This window comes from Cnephaeus nilssonii, assembly GCF_951640355.1.
Source record: "Cnephaeus nilssonii genome assembly, chromosome: 9".
In the NCBI taxonomy this organism is placed as follows: Eukaryota; Metazoa; Chordata; class Mammalia; order Chiroptera; family Vespertilionidae; genus Cnephaeus; species Cnephaeus nilssonii.
The window spans coordinates 79,525,634-79,552,783 of record NC_137080.1 but is presented as its reverse complement, the minus strand read 5'-3'; the positions used below and the strand labels follow the sequence as shown (position 1 = coordinate 79,552,783).

The 27,150-nt window shown below is 38.9% G+C and overlaps 1 protein-coding gene across 1 annotated transcript; it reads right to left on the bottom strand.

The window, feature by feature from the left end:
* Positions 1-549: 549 nt before the first annotated feature.
* Positions 550-24,222, bottom strand: RHAG (Rh associated glycoprotein; the record flags this gene model as incomplete). Its single annotated transcript, XM_079781581.1, has 10 exons — positions 550-632; positions 1,342-1,415; positions 1,636-1,709; positions 4,654-4,775; positions 5,655-5,792; positions 8,231-8,397; positions 8,662-8,809; positions 10,928-11,078; positions 11,676-11,859; positions 24,066-24,222. 10 exons carry the CDS (start codon positions 24,220-24,222, stop codon positions 558-560), a joined length of 1,290 nt encoding a protein of 429 aa, XP_079637707.1. The 3' UTR covers positions 550-557.
* Between the last annotated feature and the right edge of the window lie 2,928 nt (positions 24,223-27,150).

The following is a 27,150-nucleotide window of genomic DNA, read 5'->3' as shown; positions in this document are numbered from 1 at the left end:
ATTAGAACGTGTTGATTCTATGTAAATCTACTTCCATTGGGAATATATATGAATATGCATCAAATATTCACCCTGTATCTACCCACTGGTCAAGAGTAGTCTTGATATATATATATATATATATATATATATATATATATATATATATATATATATTGATTTCAGAGAGGAAGAGAGAGGGAGAGAGAGATAGAAATATTGATGAGAGAGAATCATTGACTAGCTGTCTCCTGCACATCCCCTACTGGGGATCGAGCCAGCAACCTGGGCATGTGCCCTGACCAGGAATTGAACCAGTGACCTCTTGGTTCCTGGGTTGATGCTCAACCACTGACCACACTGGCCAGGCTTGACCATCTGCTTTATGAGTCATATGCCCTCAACTAAACAATCAGTGAATATCAAGAGAAAACACAACATTATGCTAAGACATTTTTACACTGAACAATTGCAGGTCAGGATGTTCCATTCTGGTCCATATTTTCGTTGGATGCTTTTTGTCTATTTAAACTTGATTCTAGATGAAGGGAAAGGAAGCGGAGGCAGAGGAATGAAACTTAGAGTTCAGGTTCCAAGTGGTTGTGGCCGTTATGTTCATGGAAATGATGGTCATGTTCTCTCCACCTAGGGACCTTGAGAGAAAACAAGGTTAGGACAATTTATAGCTTCTTTACTGGGCCTGTCAGAGATTACTACTGAAACAAAGGTATTTTCTGTAACCATTTTCCATGCTTAGAAAGAATTGGTTATAAAAATTGTTGGGGGAAAAAAGAAAAGAACAAAAATATTTACCACACGCACCCTAACTACATTCCCTTTTCCCAAGCCTGTTCTCCTTGGAAATCTTGCTGAACACACCCAAACGTCTCTCACTCTTAAGCTTTGCAGGAAATAATTTGGGAGAAAATTATTTACAATGGAATAAAGAGGTAGAAACTGGGGGATAGAAAGAGGCTGATATTTTGTTATTCATAGAACCTCTTATTGTGAACTCACTGAGATTCTCCAACATTTTATGTTCCCCCAGCTTTTGCCTATTTTTCTGTATGGTATGAAATTTCAAGCCCAGGGTCCCTATTATTTTAATGAGTAGATTTTAAAATAATTCTCAGAGGAATGAAAGGACACTTGCTTCAGTCTTTTCTTCATCTAATATCTGCTTTGGAAAATGACATAACTTCTGATTTTATCTGTCTGCACACATTGCCTTAGTTTCTCTCTATACAAAGGGATTTCATTTCATTTCATCACACAAATACACACACACATCTAGGCTTGAGGTGAGCAAAACTCACTAGTGGAGTCATCATTTACATCCTTATTTAGAACAGTGCACAGTACCTCCCAGAAGACAGAATCATCGTAGCAGTTCTGGTCAGATGGCTGTCCCCAGATAGGTAACTTTAGAATTAAACCTGTGAAGGTGGGGAGAAAATAAGTCACGTTATAACACTGATGCTGATGAGGAAAACTTACCTACATTAAAATAATTACTGTTATAAAAGCATCCACTTGCACTTACATGATTGTTGTCAGAAGTTTAGTACATTTTCAAATTTACCAATCAATATGTTTATGAATAATCTATCATGCTGAGAGCATGAGCTACGGGGAAGTGTTTATTTTTATGCTGACCTGCGATCAGCCCTCCAACAATGGCTGTTCCGATGGAAGAACCCAGAGCAGCTGCTTGCATGACTGGGGTAGACCTAGGAAGAAAAAAAAAATCTTGCTTTCTGTTATTATGATTATTGATTTTATTTTTTATATTTTATTTTAGCTTTTCCATCACCATTTATCCCCTCTATGACTTTTTCCACCTATACCTCTCCAGCCTGCAGTCACCACATTGTTTTCCATGTCCATGAGTTATCTCTCTCTCTCTCTCTCTCTCTCTCTCTCTCTCTCTCTCTTTCTCTGAAAAACTTGGTATCGGGTTTTGATACGTGATCTGATTCATTCAACAAGTGTTTATTGAGCTTCTCATGCCAGTTTCTCTTCTAGGCACTGAGGATGGAGTAATGTAACAAATATGAGCTTCTATCTCCCCTCACTCCATCCCAATAGCAACAATTATAATGAAATTAAAAAGTCAGTAAGGTCCAAAAAGCTCATTTTAGCAAATATTGTAGAAAAAACTTTGTAGTGTCATTGAAGACACTAAAGTATATATCTATATGTCATTTTAGAAGTAGTTACCTTAAAATGAAATGTGTAAAAAAAACACGTCAACTTTGGAAATTAAAGATTGTAATAGTAATCTATTGGAATGCATAGGTTGTTGTTACATGAATGACAAATGTACTAGGAATGTAGGAATCTCCTTAGCACATTCCTCTCTCTTAGCAGGCAATCACTAAACAGTTTTTGAAAGATTGAAGGAGTGATAATATGAAAGCAAACAATTGGAAAATGAGAGTGTGTTGGTGTTTCATCTTCATCATTCAAGGGAAAGATGCACTAAATTCAGATGTCTTTTTATTTATTTCTTTTTATTTAAAGGGTTTAAAATCTCTACTATATAAAAATTATAGAAATAACACATGATCATTGTAAAAATACTTTTAAAAAACACTAATTAAAAAATAAGGGAAACTAATTTTTCTCAAATTTTACCAGTATAAAATATAAAACATGTAGTTTTATAAAATGCAATCATATTATAATACTAATGTTCCTATTAGATCTCAATGTCTTTTTTATGTCAGTAAACGTCAATCTGGATCATAATTTTAGTTGCTATAGAGTATTACACTGTACAAATTTCCTATAATTATCCAACTATAGGTGGGATATTCGGATTGCTTTCAGTGTTTTATATATTTTTTTAAATGCTGTGAGAATACATCCTCTTATGAACATTGTGAACTTGCCAATAATTTCTCTAAAATGAAACCTATCTAGAAATGAGATTATTGATAAAAGGTAATAAACTACACATGGGCTAATTCAAAATTTATGTCCCCATTTCTCTACTTTAGCTAGCTACCATTCTGTATTGTTATTCACTTAATCTTGTCAATTTAATAATTGAAGAATTGGTAACATTTCCATTTGCATTTCTTTGATTGCTAATGATAGTTAACATTTAATATATATTTATTTGTTTGATTTTCTTTTATTGTAAGTTTACTATTAATTTTACCAGAATTTGCCAAGATCTTTTACAAGGTATTAAAAGATATATTTGATGAAAAGTGTTCCATGATAAAAATAGACTTGGAAAACAATTGTTTAAAAAGAAATTAACAGCATTATTAACTTCTCATTGTCCTACGCTTACCAAGAAACCAGATTTGCATTTTAGTATATTCTGAAGAGACACAATGTGGGTTAATAGTCTTGGTTCTTGGACTATTTTAACTGGTGCATAGGACATGTGAATTTTACCTACCTGAATGGGCCTTCCATAATTTTCCGCCCTACCACAACTCCTCTTGAGTAAATTGAGAAGTTGTTGCTAAACCTAGACCCAAGGACTAGACTCTCAACCTTGAAACCTACCCCAAATGTGGCCACCCAGTCAGACCCAGCTCAAAAGCCAGATAGACAGACTGTTTTACTGCATCTGTGGAACTGGTCTAGGAATGATGCTCAATAATTCCTCTATTCTTAACCATGAGGCACCTCTTTAGAGTGTTTGCAGTGTTTATACACTATAACCATAGGAGTTGGGTTCATTGATACATGCTTTTATCATGCTTGATTTAAAGCATGAAACACTTTAGTTTTGGTCTTAACAGCCTGTTGGGTGCTGGAGAGAACTGAAATAATATGTACTAGCATATGTTTTTGGAGATGTCTTCCAAATTTGTAAAAGGGGTAAAAAAATAAAACATACAGAAAACTCAGTCAAATATACAAATGGAAGAAGGAAACTTTTTATCCGGTAGGAAATGTGAAATAGCAAGTTTTTCAAATATTTATTATTACTGGTCTCAACAGGGTTAAATTTTAATCTGTTAAAATTGAAGAGGTTTTTTTTTTTTTTTTTCAAATTATGCAACTCTAGCTAGTAGTAATCTTGAGGCATTTTCTTTATTTAAACACCTAAGCCCCCTTTGGGAAGAATCTAAGTCTGCTAGGATTTTGGAGAACAAATAGTACAATTCTCTCATTTTACAGAAGAGGATACAGAGCCAGAAGAGGATACAGGTTGAGTAACTTGTCAGAGGCCACATAACGAGTTAGTAGACAAGTTGGAGCCTCACGCCAGTGTTCCTGCTTCTCCAGATCCAACTGCTTCCCATGTTATGCTAACTCATTCTTATTTGTGAGTTGGATGGAAACGACTGCTGAGCTCATCACTTATGTCCTATATGCCCCATTTTGCTGGGATCAAGTAAAAGAGTAAGCCTACTGTAATCTGATGGTGATGATCAAATTGTCCTATCAACTAGAAGACAATGTCTATGGTATATAAATTTAAATTAGCACTGTTAATTTACACACAAAGAAATACACCACAAAACAAAACCAAAACATTAATAATATTAAGACACATCTGCCAATAAATTCTATTCTCTGCAGTAAGGACAATACTTACAGCTTTGGACTGCTAAAGAACAGGCTTTCTCATCACTGGATTTCACAGAGTGTGAGAAAACATTGGATGGTGGGAGGGGAGGCAGGAAAACCCATCGTTTCACTCACATGTCAGATGCTCCCAAGGCCACTGCCACAATGCCTGCGAGGCCTCCGACCACACCAGGTAAGCCATGCAGGTTATGGACCCCACATGTATCGTGGATCCTCAGTTTAGTAGCTAAAACTGGCTGAAATGGTAAAACAGAGTAAAGCTTATTTCATTAGATATATAGGACTCTATAATTGAAATAAAAGATCATGCGGGAAACATTTTATCTACAGTCCATTTCTCCATCCAGATCTAAAACCCACTTACAGTCCACTCCTCCATCCAGATCTAAAACCTACTCAAGTCAAAGAATCTGAAAACATTGGTGACAGAACTGTTCCTTTTAGTGTTTGGTGGATGGATTTGAAGGCAAGTGATTTGAACTCCTACTCCTTCTTACTTACTGATCTTATCCTAAATCCCCCTTTAAAAAGCACAGAGTTCTTAATTATACAAAACAAACATCATCAACCAAAATAGAACCAGGGTCATAGAAGCATCGAACAGACTGTCCAACCTATGAGGGAAGGTGGGGGGCGGGGGGGGGGGACGGTGGTGAGAGGACAAGAGATCAACAAAAGGACTTGCATGCATGCATATGAGCATAACCAATGGACACATAGACAGGGAGGGGAGTGGTGAGGATACGTGCTGGGGGGTGGGGGTGGCCAGGGAAAGGTCAATGGGGAAAGAGGAGACTTATGTAATACTTTAAACAATAAAGAATATAAATTTAAAAAAATTAATGGTATTTTGTAAAGTAACACAGTACTTGACATTCAATCATACCAAGTGATAAATAACCAATATTGGATTCTTCCCTGCTACCCAAAATAAGTCAGGAAAGAGTATAAACACTGGACACTAAGATGTGAATGGGACCTCTGACAGGAAGGCAAATGACTCGCAACAAGGAAAGGTGCTTATGAAAGCAATTTTCATAGCTTTTCTCTGCTGGTGGGATGTGAGAAGATGATGGCGCAGAATCAAAGTTTCACTCAGCATCTGTCATACTTACAGTCAGAAACTTAAATCCAAGTACGGAGACCATTCCTGCGATGCTCCCGATGATCATAGAAATGTATGGGTGGATCGCCATGTCCGCACAAGTGCCCACAGCAACGCCTCCAGCCAGGGTTGCATTCTGAATGTGTACCTATAGGGAGCCGGAAACATGAGTGAAGTGAACTGAACAGGCAAAGTTCAGGACTGAATGAATCGAGGACTCATGGTCCCCAGGGCACAATATTCAGTTGAAAAGACTAGTAATTATTTTTAAAATGAGTGTTTTTTTATAATTGCAGAAAGCCTTTCTTCCAAGCAGTTGACATGATATCTTTCTTGCCAGGGTTTCTTGGGAGTGTAGGAGTGATCAGAGACCAGAGTGGGGAGGGACTGCGGAAATAAAAGAATTTGTAGTGGAAGGGTGGGGAGTAAGAAAAGCAATTATTCTCTCCAGGATTTGCCTGCTGGTGCTGTTTGGGACACATTCGTGGTTGTCATGAGCCAACAGAGGCCTGTGGCTGTTGTGTGCTTTCTGAGTCTCTGCTATTCCAGTATTCAAAGAGGGAATAGAGAGACCTTAAAAGGCACGCATTCCACATGAAAGACGACAGCTTTCACAAGTGTCATTGTACAGAGGACATTTGAGGATGGAGGAGAGTCTCCAATTTCTGTTTACCAGAATTCCTCAGGAAAATCTTATTCTTGCTGCCTGGCCAAGGAGGAAGGTCAGCAGTACTTTTGAAAGAGAACCAGCCCGGCCAGTGTGGGTTAGTGTTTGAGCATTGACCCATAAACCAGGAGGTCAAGTTCCATTCCCCGTCAGGGCACATGCCCAGTTTGTGGGCTTGATCCCCAGCAGGGGGCGTGCAGGAGGCAGCCGATTGATGATTCTCTCTCATCATTGACGTTTCTATCTCTCCCTCTTCTTTCCTCTCTGAAATCAATAAAAACATATTTTAAAAAAGAGAACCACTTGCGCATAATTTCCCCCCAATTTTCCTTCATGAAGCAATTTGTAGAGCATTGAAATACATCCTTAGCTATGCTTGATAAAGGGACAATATTGTTTTCCTCCCTCCAGCTGGAAAAGAAGAGTGACTGTTCTGAGGACCACTCCTTCACTGCCATTTCTCTAGCTCACAGGCAACAAAGACAAAGAACCAACTTGGGGCATTGAAAACAAGTTTTATTTATTTACTTTTTAAAATATTTTTATTGATTTTTAGAGAGAGAGGAAACAGGAGGAAGAGAGAAAGAGAAATATCTATGTGAGAGTGGAACATCAATTGGCTCCCTCCTGCATGTCCCCTACCAGAGATTTAGTCTGCAACCTAGGCATGTGCCTTGTCCAGGAATTGAACTAGCAACCTTTTGGATGGCGCTGGCCAACTGAGCCACATGGGCCAGGGCAAAAATGTTTTATTTTGAAATAATTTTAGACTATTTAAAAGTTGCAAAAATACTGCAGAGAATTTCCATATATCCCTCACCCGGTTTCTCCAGATGTTAATATCATACATAATCATAGCACTAGAAAATTAGCATTGCTATAATACTCTTAAAGACCTTATTTGAACTCCACTAGTTTTCCCACTAATGTCCTTTTTCTTTTTCAGAATTTTACTCAGGATCCCACATTGCATTGAATTGTTACTTCTTTGAGAGGAATATTTGCAGTTAGGAAAAGAGAAACAACTTTCTTTCTCCACTCTCTTTTGCTTCTCTTGTCATGTCCTGTTTTAGATTTTCTAAGAACTTGGAGATAGCTTTATTAACAGTTAGCTTTAGTAGTAGAGAAAAATGCCTCAAATCTTTTATTTTTGTACGATTATATTTGCTCCTAGACTGTAAGTTTCTTGGTAACACTTTAATTTTCCAGAGTACCAATTTGATGAAGAAAGGAATGAACACTGTTCTCTTCAAAATGTTCTTCAAGGTCTGCAGTGTTGAGATCAGTTCTGGCAGCTTAGCAGAGACGCAGAAATGACCAAACCATTCGCGTCACCGAGTGAAACTTCCATGGGGTAAAGGGGAGCCTTTGCCACTCCACCATGTGCTTTTCCTTGGGATATTGTTTATTTTAAGTTGGCTCGTTTTAAGAAATAAAAGGCTCAAGAAGAACCTTGAATCTTCCCGAAAGAATTTAGATAGAGAATCTGGTCCAGGAAGGAAACTATGATCATTGATAACTATACTTTCATCATGAACTAGGGGTGATAGATAGGGAGAAGCCTAGCAAGGCCCTTTTGCTCAGTCTTTTCTGTGTCCTATTCTTAAAGGTGGTCCAATAAACATTTGTTTAGCAAACATTTGCTTCTCCGTCTCCACGTGAATTGCTTTCTTCCCCTTTGAAGTTCAAACCACTATGCACTTTTCCCCTTAGTTCAAAATGACATATAAGACTTAGCTGTCCCATTTGTCCTCAGATCACATAGTCGTATGGATCCCCATGTGTACATACATAATTAAGCCTAGTTGTTTTCTCCTGTTAATCTATCTCGTGTCAATTTAATTCTCAGGCCAGCCAGAAGAGCTAAGAGGGAAAAGAAGAAAACGTTTTCCCTCCCCACAAGGGTTCATGACACTCACCATATCGAGCTTGCCTCGGTGCTCAACGAGGCTGGAGAATGCATAGGCTGTGAGCACGCAGGCAGCAAGAGAGAAGTATGTGTTTACCACGGCCCTGTATTGTTTGTCTCCAGCTTCAGCAATGGCCGAATTAAAGCTGGGCCAAAATATCCATAAGAAAAGAGTCCCTGAAGTAAACCACAAAAAGAGATATTAGTTCTTAATATGAAAGACAATCTAGGGGAGGCCTTGGAGACTCCAATTTGCCTTGGAGTCTGATAATGTCTCTACTTTTAGACTTAGTTATCTAAGAGTTAGGAGGAGAGCCAGCATAAACAAAAGTAGTATTCAGAAGATGTTCCTTCTTGAAGATCTTCACAGCTGTGCTGGAGTTAACCTTCCCTCGAACCTGACCAAATAGACAAGAACCAAGCAAGTTCATCCCTACTCACCAATCATTGCAAACAAGTCCGAGTGGTACACTGACTCCTCATTGTCATGTCCCCGTCTCAAGCCTGGTCGATATAATACGCCTGCTACAGCCAAGCCAAAGTAGGCCCCAAAGGCATGAATCGTCATTGATGCTCCAATATCAGTGGCCTGAAGGGGCAAAACATTCATGCAAAAGGTGAAACTGAATCTCACTACAGGAGGAAAGTCAATGAAAGGACTGCTTTATTGGCTTAGCAATAATAATAAAAAAAAGTAGATCAAGAGAGAAAGAATTTGTCAGAGAAAGAGGGATAAAGCAAGACAGTTAAATAGAAAAACTACAAAGGCTTTGGAGCCACATAAAACTGACTTTTAATCCTAGGTCAGATACTTCCTTGTGATGTGACTTGAGACAAATTACCATACTTCTCTGAATCTCAGGTTCTGTTAAATGGGAAAACATTAACCAGCTACATAAATGAGACCATGTTCATAACGTGCTATGGTCCTAAGTGGGCACTCGATATAGTTTAGGTTATGTTTCCAGGTTAGGGTGAGTCTCCGTGAAATATTATGCTTGCATGTGATACAAAACAAACATAATTTTTGCATTTACGTGACATGACAGATAAAATTCACTTAATTGCAATTTAAAGATGTGAAGCTTCGTAAAGCCTAGGTAGCCTGACCAGTGTGGCTCAGTGGTTGAGCACTAATCCATGAACCAGGAGGTCTGGGTTGAATTCCCAGTCAGGGCACATCCCCAGGTTGCAGGCTTGATCCCCAGTGAGGGGGTGTGCAGGGGGCATGCAGAAGGCAGCCGATCGATGATTCTCTCTCATTATTGATGTTTCTCTCTCTCCTTCTCCCTTTTTCTCTCTGAAATAAATAAAAATAGGTATTTTTTTAAAAAGCCTGGGTCGCCGAAACCGGTTTGGCTCAGTGGATAGAGCGTCTGCCTGCGGTCTGAGAGGTCCCAGGTTTGATTCTGGTCAAGGGCATGTACCTGGGTTGCGGGCACATCCCCAGTGGGGGTGTGCAGGAGGCAGCTGATTGATGTTTCTCTCTCATTGATGTTTCTAACTCTCTATCCCTCTCAATTCCTCTCTGTAAAAAAATCAATAAAATATATTTAAAAAATAAAAAATAAATAAAATAAAAAAATAAAAAGCCTGGGTCTTTCCCATGTTTTTCACTTTGCTATATGATGACATGAAAACCAGCCAGAGGTCCAAGATTCATTGGAATATATTTTAGGTCCCTTTTAGCATACTGTATAGATTTAATCCAGTTTTCTGTATTTCCTGCCCCTAGAGGGAAAGTTCAGAGTACCAAACCCGAGGCATTGTTCTGTCCTTATGAAGACAGGAATATGATACTATATTAATTTACTTAAGATTTTCCTCCTCAGTAAACTCCTATGTGCCATTCAGGTCCAGCTTAACTGTCATTTCCTCAGAAAGCCTTTCCTGGTCTCCCCAGTCTAAATGAGGTCTTTCAGTTACATTCTCTCATAACCCCCTCTACTTATTTTTTCATCCTATGTATTATAATTTATAGTCATATGTGTGTGTGTTTGCATGCACACATGCACACATATGCACATGCCTATGAGTGAGTCAGGGAATGTATGCTTATTTGTTTGATGTCTGTCTCCCAATTATATTGTAAATTCTATAATGACACGGACCTTAACTATTTTGCTTGTCACTGAAGCACCAACTCATGACACCTAAAAAGTTGTCAAAATAATTGCTGTTAAATTAAATGTCCAACAGAAGCATACACAGCCTGTTGGAGAGTGCCCAGAAATATTCTATTTATAATTCTTGGGCTACTAAATGATATTTTTATGAAGAAGAAGAAATTTGACCTAGACCTTAACAGAAGACTTAGGAAAGACTATTCACCTAGTAGTTGAGAAAGAAATAGAAATTGATCATTTATCATTGATATGAAATATAATGTAATAAGAAGAGTTTTGGAGTTAGAAAAATCTGGGTTTGAATCCAGATTCCATCCAGCAAGTCATTTAGTATCTGTGCTCATGATTTTTTGTTTTTCTTCTTGTGTAAATATTAACATAAATAACACCTACCTTATAGCATCGTGATGAAAAAATGAGATAATGTCTATAAAACTCCTGGTTCACAGTAGGCACTCAAATAAACGAGAACTGTTATTACTCTTGCCAGGGTCTGTCCCTGCATAGAGTGGGCATCCATTATGTGTTGTGACCACAAACCACGTCCAAAGTTGGGTAAGTATAAATCCTCTAACACGTACCATAAGTATCTCAGCAACCAGATGTTCATTACCAGCAAAGACAGCAATTTCTATGATTGTCATGATCAGCATTTGGAGTGGACTTATTTTCCCCAGGACAGCTCCAAAAGAAATCAGAACTGTGGCTGTACTGAAATCTGCATTTATCATGCTAAGGGGAAGAGAAAGAATACATTAAAGAATAATGCAAATCCCAAATAAAACTGTGAGTGGTAATAAACTATAGCATCACCTTACCCAGAGTGCAAGGCGCTTCTCCACGCCAGTCCCCATCAGTCACTTGTCCCAGGCCTGCTTTTGGCCCCTCCCACTTCCTAACCCCTCCTCTCTTCCATTCACTGTACACTCCTTAGTCGCTCTAACATTTCCTTTATTTTAACCTACCTGTTCTTTATCTCATTTAGGGTTTTACTTTATTTTTGTTGATCTGATAAATGACCTATTTTCTAGAGTGTTTGCATTTCAAAAATAACCCTAGGAAAATGACCAATGGTAGATTTGTGTTCCCTGTAGCTGAGATTAACAGAATAATAATTTTATGCCCTTAAAGTCAGACCAGAGAAGACATAGACATTCATGTGTGATCCAGCTTAGTAGAGCAAGACATAGCTTTGCCTCCTTGGATCCCAACAACCTTCTATTGGGTAAAGCAGACAATTTTCCTGCTAGCTGAGACTGGCTGTCAAGAGACTAAGCAGAGAAACTATTGCTCTGAAAACACAATGTTTGAAAAGGAAGAAATGCTTACTTTTTTATTCCAATGTGGATTTTCTGTCCATGGCTGTGCAGGATCCCCTGTACAAGAGTGCCCCATTGGAGGCCCAGAGCAGCAATCAGTAGGTTGATGCCCACACTACTGAAGCCATATTTCTTCAGGAAAGTCATGAGGAAGCCAAATCCAACAAATATCATAACATGCACATCTTGGAACACTGCAAAAAAAGCAAAGGGGGTAAATCTGCATTAGGGGAGCACAAACAAAGTGTTATGTCATAGTATATCCCATTTATTTAATGCGACAGCCTTTGTGCAAGACACTGTAAAGGGAGAGCATTAACTGGGCAGCCAAAGGCTGGGTTCCAATGACAACCAGGAGGCCATGGGCAAGTTATTCAGTGTTTGAGCCTTTTCTTGGAACATTGTGTAGTATCACAGTGTGTTCTTCATCCTCTCCATGAAGATTTTCCCTTTACCTTTCCCCTGAAGAAATCTTTACAAAGCACAGTGCAAGCATCACCCCCTCTTATAGGTTTTCCCAATACTACAAGGGAAAATTAATATTCCCTCATGTCTCTCACGCAGCTTTCTGTATATACTTCAGCTTTAGCATCAATCACGTTGTATTGGCATTTATTTAGCGTGCATCACACTGTAATAGGTGGTCAATGAGGTATCTTTCTGCACTATATAACGAGTTTCCTTATTGAAGAGATTAGGACATATTCACGCATTACTCCCCAGAGTTTGGTATAAATGCCTGCATATAATAAAAAAGGCAATAATGATTAAATGAATGAGCTACAGTCTCCCTATGTCAAATGGTATAAATAATAGTATCAGCCCTGGAAATCTTACCAAATCACTATTCATGTCAAATGAGAGAATATGTTTGTTAGCAATTTCTAAACTGATAGAAGGAAGGCTGTATCTTTTTGGGGAGCAAATTCTGGACTTGGTATCTGGAGATGTAGGCTCAGGTTCCCAAATTCTATCACATGATTGTGTGACCTTGGGCAAATCATTTATTTTCTGTGAGCGTCAGTATTCTCATCTGCAATACTGAAAAGATCCTGTTTCACAGAGTGAGTCTGAGTGGGATAACCCTCTGTGGGAGGGAGTATCAGTAATGCACTATATAAATGAAACACATGACTAAATGTGAGATTGTCAAAACACAGCCCCTTTCCTCCAGAAATTTACAGCTTAGTCGGTGAGACATATATTTGGTAGAACCATATGAAATTGACATGTTTGCATTGAATTTACCAATGAAAGTTCGACTATTGGCAATTTCTTATGGTTCAACCCAATAGATAGACAAAGCAAATTAAGACCAAACTGGGAACAAATATAAAACCAGAGCTAAATTAAACATGTAAGTGTTGAATTAATATTAACTACTGTGGACAGATGTTTAAGTGCAAATAGGCACGAGGGAGGACATGCCTAGAAGCTATATCTCAGAGGAACCTGACATTCGGATCCAATTAATTTACCCAAATGGTGTAGACAGGATTTCAATTCAGGCCTGATGACACCAACTCCTCCATGCATGGAGCACTGTGGGGTGTAAGGGTAACCAAGGCAGAGTCTTGGCCTCGCCGGCACTCAGAAACATGCTACTACCTCTTGCCTCTCTCTACCTCTGTTCTCCCATCAGGCTTAGCCCACGGTGAGCTTAGGGTGGGAGACCATACCCCTGGGGTCTGTCTCCTGCAGGAGAGGCTCTGATGCACTGGGCAGATCCCCCCACTTAGAACTGAAAGATTTATTCCTTCCTTTTCCCCTCGCCGTAGGAAGTGCTGCTAGATGATAGCCCTAAGCTCTCAATTCTCTTGGGAAATGCTCTTGCCTTGTCAATGTCACAGTCCTAATCTAGGGTAGCCTGTGTCCAATGACTAATTCACATGAGCATCGCCTGCCTCAGGAAAGGACCACCTGTACACCTACTGTTAGCTAATCCTAGTCTCAGAGTTTCCTGTGGGGTCAGTTGAAGTCGCACCTCTCTCTGCCCAAACCCTTCTGCTACAGGTGTGGATCCTTAAGGCATTTCCTAATAAACCTCTTTCAGGCTATCATCTGTCTTTGAATTTATTTCTTGAGAAACCCAATCTGCAGCATCTTCCCTATGGACTTCACTTCCAACCCCCAACTCCACAGAACTTTCCTGACTTTCTCTCCTACACAACTTGTATACCATATTTATTTGAAACGTTGCCCAATTAAGTCCAATAAACTAACCTGTGGTGTTGATCATACCCAGATGTGGAGGAAGAGCCTGGCTTTCCAAAGGTTCCCATTTAAAAGGGGCCCCTGGAGGCCTGGGAACTTAATATCAAGTATTACTCTATTGCAAATAACAGAATAGACATCACAGATTAAGTCACTAGGGTCCTTTGCTGGTCTAGCAGCTAGTCTGTTTTGTATGAGTGCAGCAAATGTTCACATAAAGAGACTGAGAAAACCAGACCAGTCTTTCATGATTCAGGCACACTTTAGTGTCACTCATGCTTTCGACCCTACGCACACATTGAGACTTTGGCCATGTCATTGTTCCTTGGATCCCCCTCCTTAGAGAGACAGGATGAGGAGGGTGAGAAAGGAAACAATCGGTCTCTGGGAATCGTCCCTGGTCAGCAGCTTCCAGGGAAGTCACAGAGGAGAATGCTGTAGATTTTACCTGCTGCTGGACATCTGTCACTTAATATCAACTTGTTTGATTTTTGAAGTATGTGGGAGACCATATACATTCACCTTTCTTTACAAGTTGTTTTTCCACCATTTATTTTATATATGTAGACATTTAATATAGATCATCAACTAAGTTGGAGAACAAACTTAGTGAATATCCATGGCTTATTCTCTGGCTTTACTAAGTCTTTCTTGGACAACTTTTCCTCCTTAAAGGAAGGTTTAGATTACATGAAGTCCAAAGTCTCTTTCAGCTCCACAATTTGTTTACAGCCATGGAGATAGAACAAAAATAAGGACACAGTTCTATCGACTTCATTGTTGTTTTTTAATTAGACAAAGTTATTTTCCTGAATATCCTTTGCTTTTTTTTTAATTAGACTGCTCTTGTTCTTCCTGTGATCTACTGATTTTCTTTTATTTTAAAAATATTTTTATTGATTTCTGGAGAGTAAGGAAGGGAGAGGGAGAGGGAGAGATAAGCATCTATGTGAGAGCGGAACATGGATTGGCTGCCTCCTGCATGCTCCCCACCAGAGGACCAAGCCTGTGACTGGGGCATGTGTCCTGAGTAGGAATCAGACCGGCAATCTTTTGGTGCACAAGATGATGCTCAGCCAACTGAGCCACACAGTCCAGGGCATGATTTTAAAGCAGTCCGTAAATAACTATTGAAAAAATTTGTTTTATATGATTTTGTAATGGCTCACACTGGTAGCAATAATTTTTCAGATTCTGTCCCCACGCCCCTTTGATGGAAAACCAGACCTTTTCTATGGAGGGAGGAATTTCTCATATTAACTGTTCTCCAATATTTCCCCCACTCTGATCTAATTCTTGTTACTGCTTTCTGCTACTAGGGGGCTTAAGACCTCATCTATTTTGTTGCTAAAGAGAGCTAACAAAGTTGTGAAAGCTCTTGACAGATAATGATTCTGTATAAAATATATGGATTAAAAGGTTTATAAATAACTATGATAATGTATTATCTTTCATTTTGCTCTAAGATTTTGTGGGTAGGGACTAAGAATAGGGCCACAAGTTTAGTTTTCTGGTGCAAGACTTCTATTAAAGGAATAAAGAATCTTCTTCTTAGAGGAAAAAAGGAATTTCCTTAGTGGTTTGAATTGTGAAGTCTTCTGACAGGTCTCAAGAATTTCCAAGACGTAACTACATCAGATATTCTCAATCAGGGGTGATTTTACCCTCCAAAATAAATTTGGCAATGTCGGGTATTCCTATTCTACTTTATTTCCACGTTTGTTTTGCAATAGGATATCTTACAAGCCCTGATAACTCAACATGTTTAAAATGCAACTGATTATTCCAACTCTGCCATCACTGACAGCCAGACAAAATGAAATGGAACCCTTCTTTTCCTCTATTTCCTGTGTTTGCCCACTGCCTCGGTATCCTCTCCATTCCACACCCAACACCCCTTTACCGGGCCAACCAAATACTCTACACAGTATTACCAGACCCTGCTGTAACACTGTGCATGTCCTTTTATTTTATGTCATTTGTTTATGCATTTACCTGTTTTGTTACTCTATGCTCACCTACCATTATTTGCTCACCTACCATTTATTCAGATAGACAACTGAGCCAGCACTGCCAGTTATGTGTGAATAAATGGACCACTGAGAATTCATCTAATTGGGACTATAGGACTCTTATTCAGAAATATTGTTTTTCTGGATCAAGTGTTTAAAACTGTCCAGCCCATTTTCCAGTAAAGCATTTGTTAACTTTCTTGTTATATTTTGTTTTTCAGTGGTTGAGGGTCAACAAGGTGTTTGCATACACATAGCTTTTTGCTCTTAGTCTTTGGGCCATTGGGATTGTATTCTGAACTCTTTTCTCAGAGAATAGTATCCTGAGGATAAAATCTTTCCTACTCCGCCTTCCAAATATTTTAATTTCACATATTTCAAATATTTAGAAAAATAATATAATGAACACTATACTATTCATCTAGATTTATCAATTGTAAATATTTTCTTCAGGTTTACATGTATGTATTCTTATAAGCCATTTGAAAGTCATTTTGCTCCAAACAAGCAACATGAATCTCTTAAGCAAAAGGACATTCTCATAAATAACCACAATATTATCTTCACATCCAAGAAATACCATATTGATACAATTATATTATCTAATATAGGATCTATATTTAAATTTCTCCAGCTGTCCCAACTTGTCCTTTTATAGGATTTTTTTGACCCATTATCCATTCAAATTTCATATTCTTTGTCATGTGTCTTTAGACTCTTAATTTAGATCAGTTTTCTCACATGCTTTTTATTGGTCATGGAGTTTTGTCTTTTATGTAGTACTAGTGGCCCAGTGCATAAATTCGTGCACATTGAAAGGAAATTAATTAGAAGAAATATTTTAACATCACTATTTGCCCTTTCTCTATAGTAGAAGTGTCAACCAAATTCACAATCTACAATGACAGATTGAAACACACGCATATGATTGGCACCAGTGAGAGCTCTATATGTATCGCACATGCATGAGTCAACTTAGCCTTATATATATATAGAATAAACTTGTTTAATTAGACCTGCTTTCTGATGTAGCTAAATTTTTTCCAGCCCAGGGAAGCACCCCAACTTCTCTTTCAGGTAATTGTCAGCAACACAGCAATAAATATCAACATGGAACAGACTATTATTATAGAACACTCAGGGAGAACAAAGGGTAAAATATTTAACTGCAGTAGTGTTTGACTATATTCTACGCAGTAAGAAAACCTGAAGTCATTTTCAAAGTCCACCATTTCTTACTTCTTTTCAGTTGGGTCAAGTTTCTAAGCTATCTAAATCTGTTTTCCGGCTAATGAAAAGAAAATAGGATTCCACTGAGTCTCCTATCTTCCTAGTCTAGGACTTCTGTGAAGATCAAATGAGATGAGGCATGGGAAAACGCTTCACAGACATTTAGTTAAAGGGTAAATGTTTCCACCTGGCTATAAAGCAAGTCATATTCCTGGGCTGAAGAAACTGCAAGGAGGCTAGTTGCTAGGCAGAGGAAGCTGTGTGTTGCTACGTGACATCATTACCCGGATGGACACTTAGCATATTAGCCTTATATATATATAGACTAGAAGCCCAGTGCATGGATTCATGCACCGGTGGGGTCCCTCTACCTGGCCTGTGCCCTCTTGTAATCCGGGACCCTTAGGGGTATGTCAGAGAGCTGGTTTTAGCCCAATCCCTGCAGGCCAGGCTGAGAGGGGCCATGGGAGGGCTCCAGGGCGTGTCAGGCCCTTCTCACCCAGTCCCGATCGGCTGGACCCCAGCAGGAAGCTAACCTACTGGTCAGAGTGTCTGTCCCCTGGTGGTCAGTGCACATCATAGCAACTGGTTGAACAACTGAATGAATGGTCAGACACTTAACATATTGGGCTTTTATTATATAGGATGTCTCACAGTTTGCATTTGTTTGATTGTTTCACTATAATTAGAATTCAACAAAATATTTTGGTAGGAATGTGATACTAGTGGTATTATGTACTTCCCATTTTATCACACCAGGTGACACATAATTCTTTTATCCTATTACTGTGATGGTAAGTTTGAGCAGTTGGTTAAGATTGTTTTGGGAGATCACTTTCTTATGAATAAACTTTTTGCCCTCTAATCAATATGTAATCTCTGGCCTGCCGGGGCATGGTTTAGTAGTCGAGCATTGACCTATGAACCAGGAGATTATGGTTCGATTCCCGGTCAGGGCACATGCCCATGTTGCAGGCTTGATCCCCTGTGAGGGGCATGCAGGAGGCAGCCAATGTTGCAGGCTTGATCCCCTGTGAGAGGCATGCAGGAGGCAGCCAATCAATGATTCTCTCTCATCATTGATGTTCCTATTTCTCTTTCCCTCTCCCTTCCTCTCTGAAATCAATAAAAATATATATTTAAAACAAGAAAAAAGTAATCTCTAGGTTAATTCTTTCAGACCATGTATTCTCCAATATTATTTTTAATATCCTGTTTATTCCTAATTTCTAGTTGGCACTCCTTCAAGCAGGACACTGTTTTCTTTCAACATATTCCCATCCCATTAGCCTTTATACACTTGGCTTACCTTGTGCTTTCTTTGCCCTGACGTGGAACTAGCAGTTTCTCCAAAGAGCTGCTGAGTGGGAAACGGTATGTAAAAACCAAAATTTGGGTTCTATTTGTGCCTTTTGCTTTTTTTTTAAGTAGACAAAACTATTCAATTCAAAGGCAATACACAGGGATCTAGTGGAGGCTGGTATCTTATTGTAAAGCCATAAACCACATATAATATGTTAATTCAGGCACTGTAACAATTCTAGGTAATATTTAAAATGGCAGAAATTTCCTAGGAATTTTTTTCACTGCACAAATGAGTTACCCTTTGCCTGAAACATACATCTAGATTTGATAAATTTTTTGGTAACAAATGAACTGAATGATATCTGAATAAATATAGGAACAAATTCTTAGGTGTAGACTTAAAAATAAATCATTGTATTTAATCCATTGTTAGTATAAAATTCACAAAATAATTTCTATTGCTATGTACACCCTTTTCCAATTTACCTATATCTAACATGGTTATCAAAATGTAATTTGCAGGTATTGGGGGTCTGATAGATTAAAATTATTGCATGTAATTCTAAGATGTTATTTGCCTTTTTCAGTGTATTGGTATTTCCACAGAGGGCGAAACATGATGGCATGTAAAACTACTAGCATTTTAGCATGAATAAAAGAAGTGCCACCAAACTGTACAAGTAATCATGGGATTTTTTTACCACCACACATTTGCAGGGAAAAAAAATCCAGTTTTTCTTAATAATTCCTCGATGAAGAAGTAAAAATTGTTCATTTTAATTATTGACTTTCTCATGCATGTCTTTTTAATATTATCTCTGAATCTGTATGCTGAAATGGAGTTACACACAATGTAATGGAGTTACACACTACTGAAACATGATGGTTTTCTCAGAAAAAAAAAGGCACTTTTATTATTGTTGGAGTTACAAATGAAATGAGCACCTTTTTTCATGGAATTCCATTTTTACTTAGAACAAAGACTGACATAAACTATGGTTTTTCAGATATGTATTGATGTTTCCTGAAAAATTAATGAAATAAGGCTATCATGTCAATGAAAAAAAATGACAGTATTTGTTGCCAGGAATACTGACTGAATTTTTAAACATTTAGAGTTTTGGAAAGTTTGTGTCTGTCACTACAAACTCATTCGCTTTTTAATACTTCCCAAGGGTTTCCTGTGGGGATTATTGATGACATTAATAAGTATATTTAAAAAATATTATGGATGGAAATATGTCAATGTTTGGTATATCAGCATAGCCATGAATTAATATTTTTCTTATGAACAATCTAGAATGCTATAAGATCACCCATAGGTAAAAGATCCTTTCCAAGCACAAGATAGACCAGTGAATTTTAATGTAATGAAGTACCAAAAGATCATTAATATAGTTTTATTGTCTTATAGGCATCACTGTGTTTGTGGAATCTCTAATAAAATGTAACAGTCCTCAAAGGGCTTTCTTCTTAAACTTCACTTTTCTCTAGTCTGTGTACGTGTTAGCAAGGATTAGCTGACAGTCATGGTCAAGCTTTATTCCTTGTCAAATTATTTGCCTCAACAGAGTGACCAACACTTTGCTAGATGCCATGGCAGCCAAAAAACATCCAGTGGAGCTAATTTCTCAAATGCGTATCTCTGGGGTTATTCACGATATGAAACATGCCATTCAGGAGTGCCACACATTCCATGGTTGTGCCTGGGATGTGTGCTAATCCCAGGCCTGTGTAAGTAATATCATTCTTTCTTTTTTATTATTCACAAAAGCAGAGCAGTATGTAAGGAAATGAGAGAGAGAGAGAGAGAGAGAGAGAGAGAGAGAGAGAGAGAGAGAGAGAGAGATCTGATTGAATTTGTTTAAAATATAAATACCTTATTTGTGAAAAACTCATAAGTTCTACCACATTACAATTGAGAACTGTTGAAATACACTGTGAGCTTCTGTTTGAATCCCTGCACCTGGCACAGTGTATGGCTCCAGGAGGCACCCCAAAGCATGTGTTGACTTGAACATTGCTTTTTCATGAGTTAATATTTAATAATCTTCTCTCCAATGACATGCTGTTCTACAAGTTTTATGCAAATCCATTGTTTAAAATGTAGGAAAAATATATACATGTAAAACCACAATCATGTAGTTCCTAGGGCTATTCTACACAATATTTTAACCAGGAATAATATAGCTGACCTGGAAGATTAGAATTAGCCATAGTTTCAGGCCTTGTTTCCACTTCATAGAAGAGAGAATGTTTAATTGAGTATAGATTGGGTGATGGACAGCATTTTGAAGGAGTGAAGATGCCTCCCATGTAAAATTTCACTTTGTGTTCTGCTTAATGTCCAGCAGCCTCTGATTGAAGTATCCCTCCTGTCCCCCACCCCCTGTCCATATCCTGGCCTCACTGCGTTGTAAGTGGGGAAGAGGTCACCGTCATGGTGGTGTGTGTGTGTGTGTGTGTGTGTGTGTGGCGGGGGGAGGGGGGGGCAGCTGTTTGTAAGTAAGGAACTTTTGTTGGTTTCAAGGACAACACAATGATTGTTAATCATCACTATTATTAGCAACTGTAATTTGATGTTTCCTTTAAAGAGTGAAAAGGAATCCTATCTTTGATATAATTTAGATTCCTCTCTTTTTTTTTCCATGTTTGACACAGCTGATATATCAGAAAATCCTGTCTGCTACGCTTTCATTTATAGCTAGCATTTGACCATTTCTCAGTACTTCCTCCGCTAACACCTTGGTGAAGCCTGCTAACATTTCTCTGCCGGGTGACTGGACTGGTTTCCTAATATGTCTTTCTACTCATCTCTGTCACCCCCTGCAATCTCTTCTCTACTTAACAGCCGGAAGAAAGCTTTTAAAACTTAAGTCACATCAGTTCTTCCTCTCAAAGTCCTCCAGTGGCTTCTCAACTCACTCAGAATAAAAACAAAGTGCCCACAATGCTCAAGCAGCACCCACGCTCTCACACCTCTGACTTAATTCTCTCCACTTGCTCACTACATATATTAAATACCCCAGTGCCTTTTCACTTGCTATTTCTTTCACATAAAATGTCCTTGTCCCAATATCTATATGGCTTACTCTCTTGTTTATTTTAGTTTTATTTACTGTCACTTCAAAGCAGAAAGTACTATCTAGACCAGTGATTTTCAACCCTTTTCATCTCATCACACATAACTAATTACTAAAATTCCGCGGCACACCAAAACATACATGTTTTTCCAATGTGACAAAAAATAGATATAATAGGTATAATTTTGATTGATTTACAAAATAATAGTAATTACATATCCTTTTGATCCAAAGTAACTTTAAAAAAAATCAAGTATCTATAATTGTATTTAAGAATTTCTGGTACCAAGAACCAGATGCAATCTTATTACATATCATGATCAATAAGATGCACTCTATTATATGACTGATATATTTATGGTTCAAGACAGGGCATTTACACCTGACAGACCCTGTTCTGTTGACTATTGTCACTTTTAAAATTTAACAATCTAAAGGAAAATGAGGTCAGGTATTGCATACTTTAAAAATTATTGTGGTACACCAGTGTGCAGTGGCACACCCGTTGAAAATCGCTGATCTAGACTATACATTAACTGCCGGTCTCAACCAGATTTCTCATTTAAACCACAGAACAATAAGGCAATTTAAGTGACTTTTATCATTCTCTCAAGGACAGTACAGGATTGGTATCATTCTAGATGCATATGATAGAAGTTAATTAAATGCAAGCAATTGTAGCTTGGCCTATTAAGACTTATTTCTTTCACATTACCCTGGTTGTAAAAGGCTGAAAAGACATCCTTCCTTGTCCAGATGTATCTATTTCATTAATATCGCTTCATTTATTGCTGTGGCATTTTATTACAATTTAATGTGAGCGTATCTATGTGTACATATATAAATTAAAATAAGTATTTTTATAAATATTAATATACATATATGTTTGTATGTTTGTAGTCGGTCTTCCTGGAATATAAACTTCATAAGGGCATGAATGTTGCCTACTTTGTCTGTTTTGTTTTCTTCACTTCCTAGAGCCGAGAGCTCTGAAGATTGTTTTACAAGAATTGGGAGCTTAATATTTTCTTAATAAATCATGAAAGGAATTAATTTTCATGTTTCTTACAAGGAGAGTATAAGGGTGATATGATTGCTAAGCAACTGACAAAATGAACATGTTTAGTAATTCTCTCCAACTTGCTTTTTCCCCTCAAATTTGTTTTACCTAGGAAATTTTGACACTGGAACTTAGAGAATTCAACTTGAATTATGCAAATTATGAGGCTCTCAAAATAACCTTATTTCAATAACACTCATCTTAGATCATAGTTTGGCATTTTATCTCTTATATTTTGTTTACATGTGGACCAGATAGCAGAGTTTTAGAATAAAGAGATCATATTCCTTTTATCTTTGAATAAGTTTGCTGCAGCACATGCTTGGTATGAAATAAAAACATTTATTAGATGAATAAGTGAAATGTACAAAAGCATATAGATTTTAACAGACTTCTGATTTGTGTTTATTTTCTAGCTTGAAAATTATTAAATTATTTAATCAAGAACCTTCTTGGACATCTATGTAATGTACATAGAACTAGACTTGGAGTTTGACTCTCCAACTTATGGTTCTAACTCTTAACTTGCAATTGTGCATTTCAGCTGAGTCATATAGCTTTAGATCATTTCTACATGAGAATACTCCCCAAAATGTATATAAATGAGGAAACAAATGTCAAATTGTTTCTTAAAAGCTTACACATTTTTTGTAAAACTACAATAGGCATTGCTACCATTTTAAATAATTTTAACTGTTTAAAATTGTTTGAACCTCATTTAAAAAATAAACAATCTAGATAAGAGAAATATATTGCTACTGCCTTTCATGGTTACTGAGGTATCAAACAGGCCTGCTTTGTCAAAGGCCATCAGTGTCTGTATGGTAGTAATTGTCATATTAATTATTTCATAGCTTTCTCTTCCAAACTTGAGATTAAATTCATTCTTTCCTCTGTCACCATTTTCAGGGAAGGATTCTGCTTTTAAAATGTTAGGTGTTCACAATTTTCATCTCAAAGAAACAAACTTCCTTCCTTTCAGGATATTATAAAACCATGAGCGCATTCATTTCAATTAAAGCTCTATTTTCATCCTATATGACCCTAAATGACTACTTATATCTGAGGGACCCCACATGAAATCCTGGCTGCTCTTCTAAATACTCCAATTTGTTTCTACTCTCTCTCCTCCAAAGTTCCTTTTTATTTTATTTTTTTGGTGGGAAGTGATGAATAATTCATTGCAGAACTAATGAATAATTCAAAGGAAAAATAAGGTCATTTAGCCACAGGTAGGCAACACAAAAAGTTTATCAATTATTTTAACTTGGAGCTTCTTGTTCTGATATTTTAATAGACACATATTCTATCCAAACACTGTAATTACAGAGACCAGATGCCACAGCATAGACTTATAATACCCTTAGTACTTACAACTATCACATAATTCTATAAGGGGCTCCAATGTGGAGCTCAAGTGGCTACAGTATTCAAAAATTTCACATTCTGAGAACCTGAAGAATTTAAAATGTATAAGAAGTAGATTGCCTACTCACGAGGGTATAATTCAAAGAATCTGTTCACATCTGTTGAATTGGAGCTGCTGGGTGGCTGGCGAATATTCTGATCCGTTTCATACTGAACAAATAATCCAAATAAGACAATCATGGCAACCTCCAGGCCAATGGCCATGAGAGGGAATTTGAACCTCATGTTTGTGGCCAAGGATGGAGGCACACTGTGGGTTTCACAGGCTGTGGGAGATTGATAAAAACAGAGGGACTGCTCTGTGTGTGGACTGCATGTTAAAGGTATACCAATGACATTGCAAGAAAAAAACACATGGGCAAGACTGGTTAAAATGTCCCACCCACTGGTGGGAATTAGGCTCTGTAATCAAATTGAACAAAATAATAAAGTATACTACATATATTGCAGTATTAGACTGGTTGAGTAGTTCACATTTGTTGCCCTTCCTCTGAGCATAGAACTTCGTATTGAAATAAGCTGAGTCATGGACAATCTGGGAAAATAATTATTTCTCTCTTTAGCTCTTCCCTCCAGCTGTTCTTTGTAAATGGGGCATTGTTTCCACGCATTCTCTCCCCACACCTGGCACCAGACACACATCATCCTTCAGTTCTCAGATAAAAGGTGATGTCCGCAGCAGCCTTCCTTGACCTCCCATCTTAACCCAGCTTCTCACTATCACCTCTCCTTGGATAAGGACCTTTTCTGCCATAGCACTTCCCATAGTTGGTGGTGTGTGTGTTTATGTGGTGCTTGTTATTTATCTGACATTTTTTAAATGGCTGTCTCCCTCACTGGCTTGTTGCTCCTGAGGATAGCGGCTGTGTCTCTTTAGCACAGCATTTAAATTTCTAAAATTTTGAAATTATAGTTGATGTTCAATATTATATTAATTTTAGGTGTACAGCATATTGGTTAGACTGGTTTATATAATGGTTTATATTACTCATGAAGTGTTCCCTCGGTAAGTCTTGCACCCACCTGACACCATACATAGTTATTACAATACTAGAGGCCCGGTGCACAAAATTCATGCACGGTGTACAAAATTCATGCACGGTGTGGGGGTGGTGGTGGTGTATGTCCCTCAGCCCAGCCTGCACCCTCTCCAATATGGGACATCCCTCTCACAATCCAGGACTGCTTGCTCCCAACCTCTCACCTGCCTGCCTGCCTGATTGCCCCTAACTGCTTCTGCCTGTCAGCCTGATCAACACCTAACTGCTCCCCTGCTGACCTGATTGCCCCTAACTGCACTCCCCTGCAGGCCTGGTTGCCCCCAACTGTCCTCCCCTGCAGGGCTGGTCCCCCCTAACTGCCCTCCCCTGCTGGCCCAGTAACCCCTAACTACCATCCCTTGCCAGCCTGGTTGCCCCTAACTGCCTTCCGCTGCAGGCCTGGTCCCCACCAAATGTCCTCCCCTGCAGGCCTGGTTGCCCCCAACTGTCATCCACTGCTGGCCCAGTCACCCCTAACTGCCCTCCCTTGCCAGCCTGGTCACCCCTAACTGCACTTCCCTACCGGCCTGGTTGCCCCAAATAGCCCTCCCTTGCTGGCCTAGTCACCCCCAACTGCCCTCCCCTACAGGCCTGTTCCCACCCAACTGCCCTCCCCTGCAGGCCTGGTTGCCACCAACTGCCCTCCCCTGCAGGCCTTGTCCCCCCAACTGCCCTCTCCTGCCGGCCTGTTCACCCCTAAATGCCCTCCCCTGCTGACCTGGTCGCCCCTAACTGTCCTCCCCTGCAGACCTGGTCGCCCCCACTGCCCTCCACTGCTGTCCTGGTCACCCCTAACTACCCTCCCTTGCCAGCCTTGTCCCCCCCAACTGCCCTCCCCTGCTGGCCTCGTTGCCCCCAACTGCCCTCCCCTGCAGGCCTGGTTACCCCCAACTGCCCTCCCCTGCAGGCCTGGGTCCCCCCCAACTGTCATCCCCTGCAGGCTGGTCGCCCCCAACTGCCCTCCCCTGCAGGCCTGATTGCCCCCAACTGCCCTTTCTTTCAGGCCTGGTCCCTCCCAACTGTCCTCCCCTGCTGGCCATCTTGTGGTGGCCATCTTGTGTCCACATGGGGGCAGCCATCTTGTGTTGGAGTGATGTTCAATTTGCATATTACCTCTTTTTATATAGGATTACTGACTATATTCCCTAAGCTATACTTTACATCCCCATGACTATTTTATAATTACCAATTTGTACTTGGTGATCCCATCCCCTTTTTCACTAGCAAATCTTTGTTATCTAGAATCAATACTGCGTTTAGCACACAGTGGACAATTGATAAATATTATTTGAGTGAATTAAATTAAGGGCAGTCTCGAAGAAGAAAAAAAAAACAGCTCACAAGGCAATCCAATCATGTCATGCAGGGAAATAGGGACAGCCTTACTGTAATGAACTGCATTTAAATGACAAACATATAGAATCCCAACCGTAACTTTAATAGTGCTGTTCACTCTCTCATTACTCCAGTCAGCAAATGCTTATCATCAGGATCTCTTGGGCTTGAGTAAAGCTGAGGATCAAGCTCAAATTACAAAGCTTGGAAGAACCAAAGATCTGGCAGATGTTAAACAGTTGTATGATGAAAGTTCTCCTGACAGTTCTAACCACAAAAGGAAGAGGCTGGAGAGCAGGGCGGTTCAGAAGTGTCAATGACTGCAGACAGCTCTCTTCTTGCGCTTCAGAGCCTTTCAGTGGGTGAGGTAAATGTGAACTGATCAAGAATGAGTAAGCCATGTTCTCATCCTACGTTGATCCTTAACTTGCTGTGTGGCTTCAAGTAAGTGACACAATTTCTTTATCTCAATTTCTGAATATATGTACATTTGGATAACAGTTGTTATTATAAACTTTCATTCGAGTTGCTTATTTTGATATCAATGACTGATCAAAATAAGACCACTACTGCTTTGTTTCTCTTTATTTATTAAATCTTTTTTTATTAAATCTTTATTGTTGAAAGTATTACATATGTCCACTTTTTTTCTCCCATTGACCCCCTATAGTCTGCCCCCATCCCTTGCCCCAGGCCTCCACCACCCTGTTGCCTATAGGTTATGCATATATGCATACAAGTTCTTTGGTTGATCTCTTCCTTCCTACTCACCTACTCC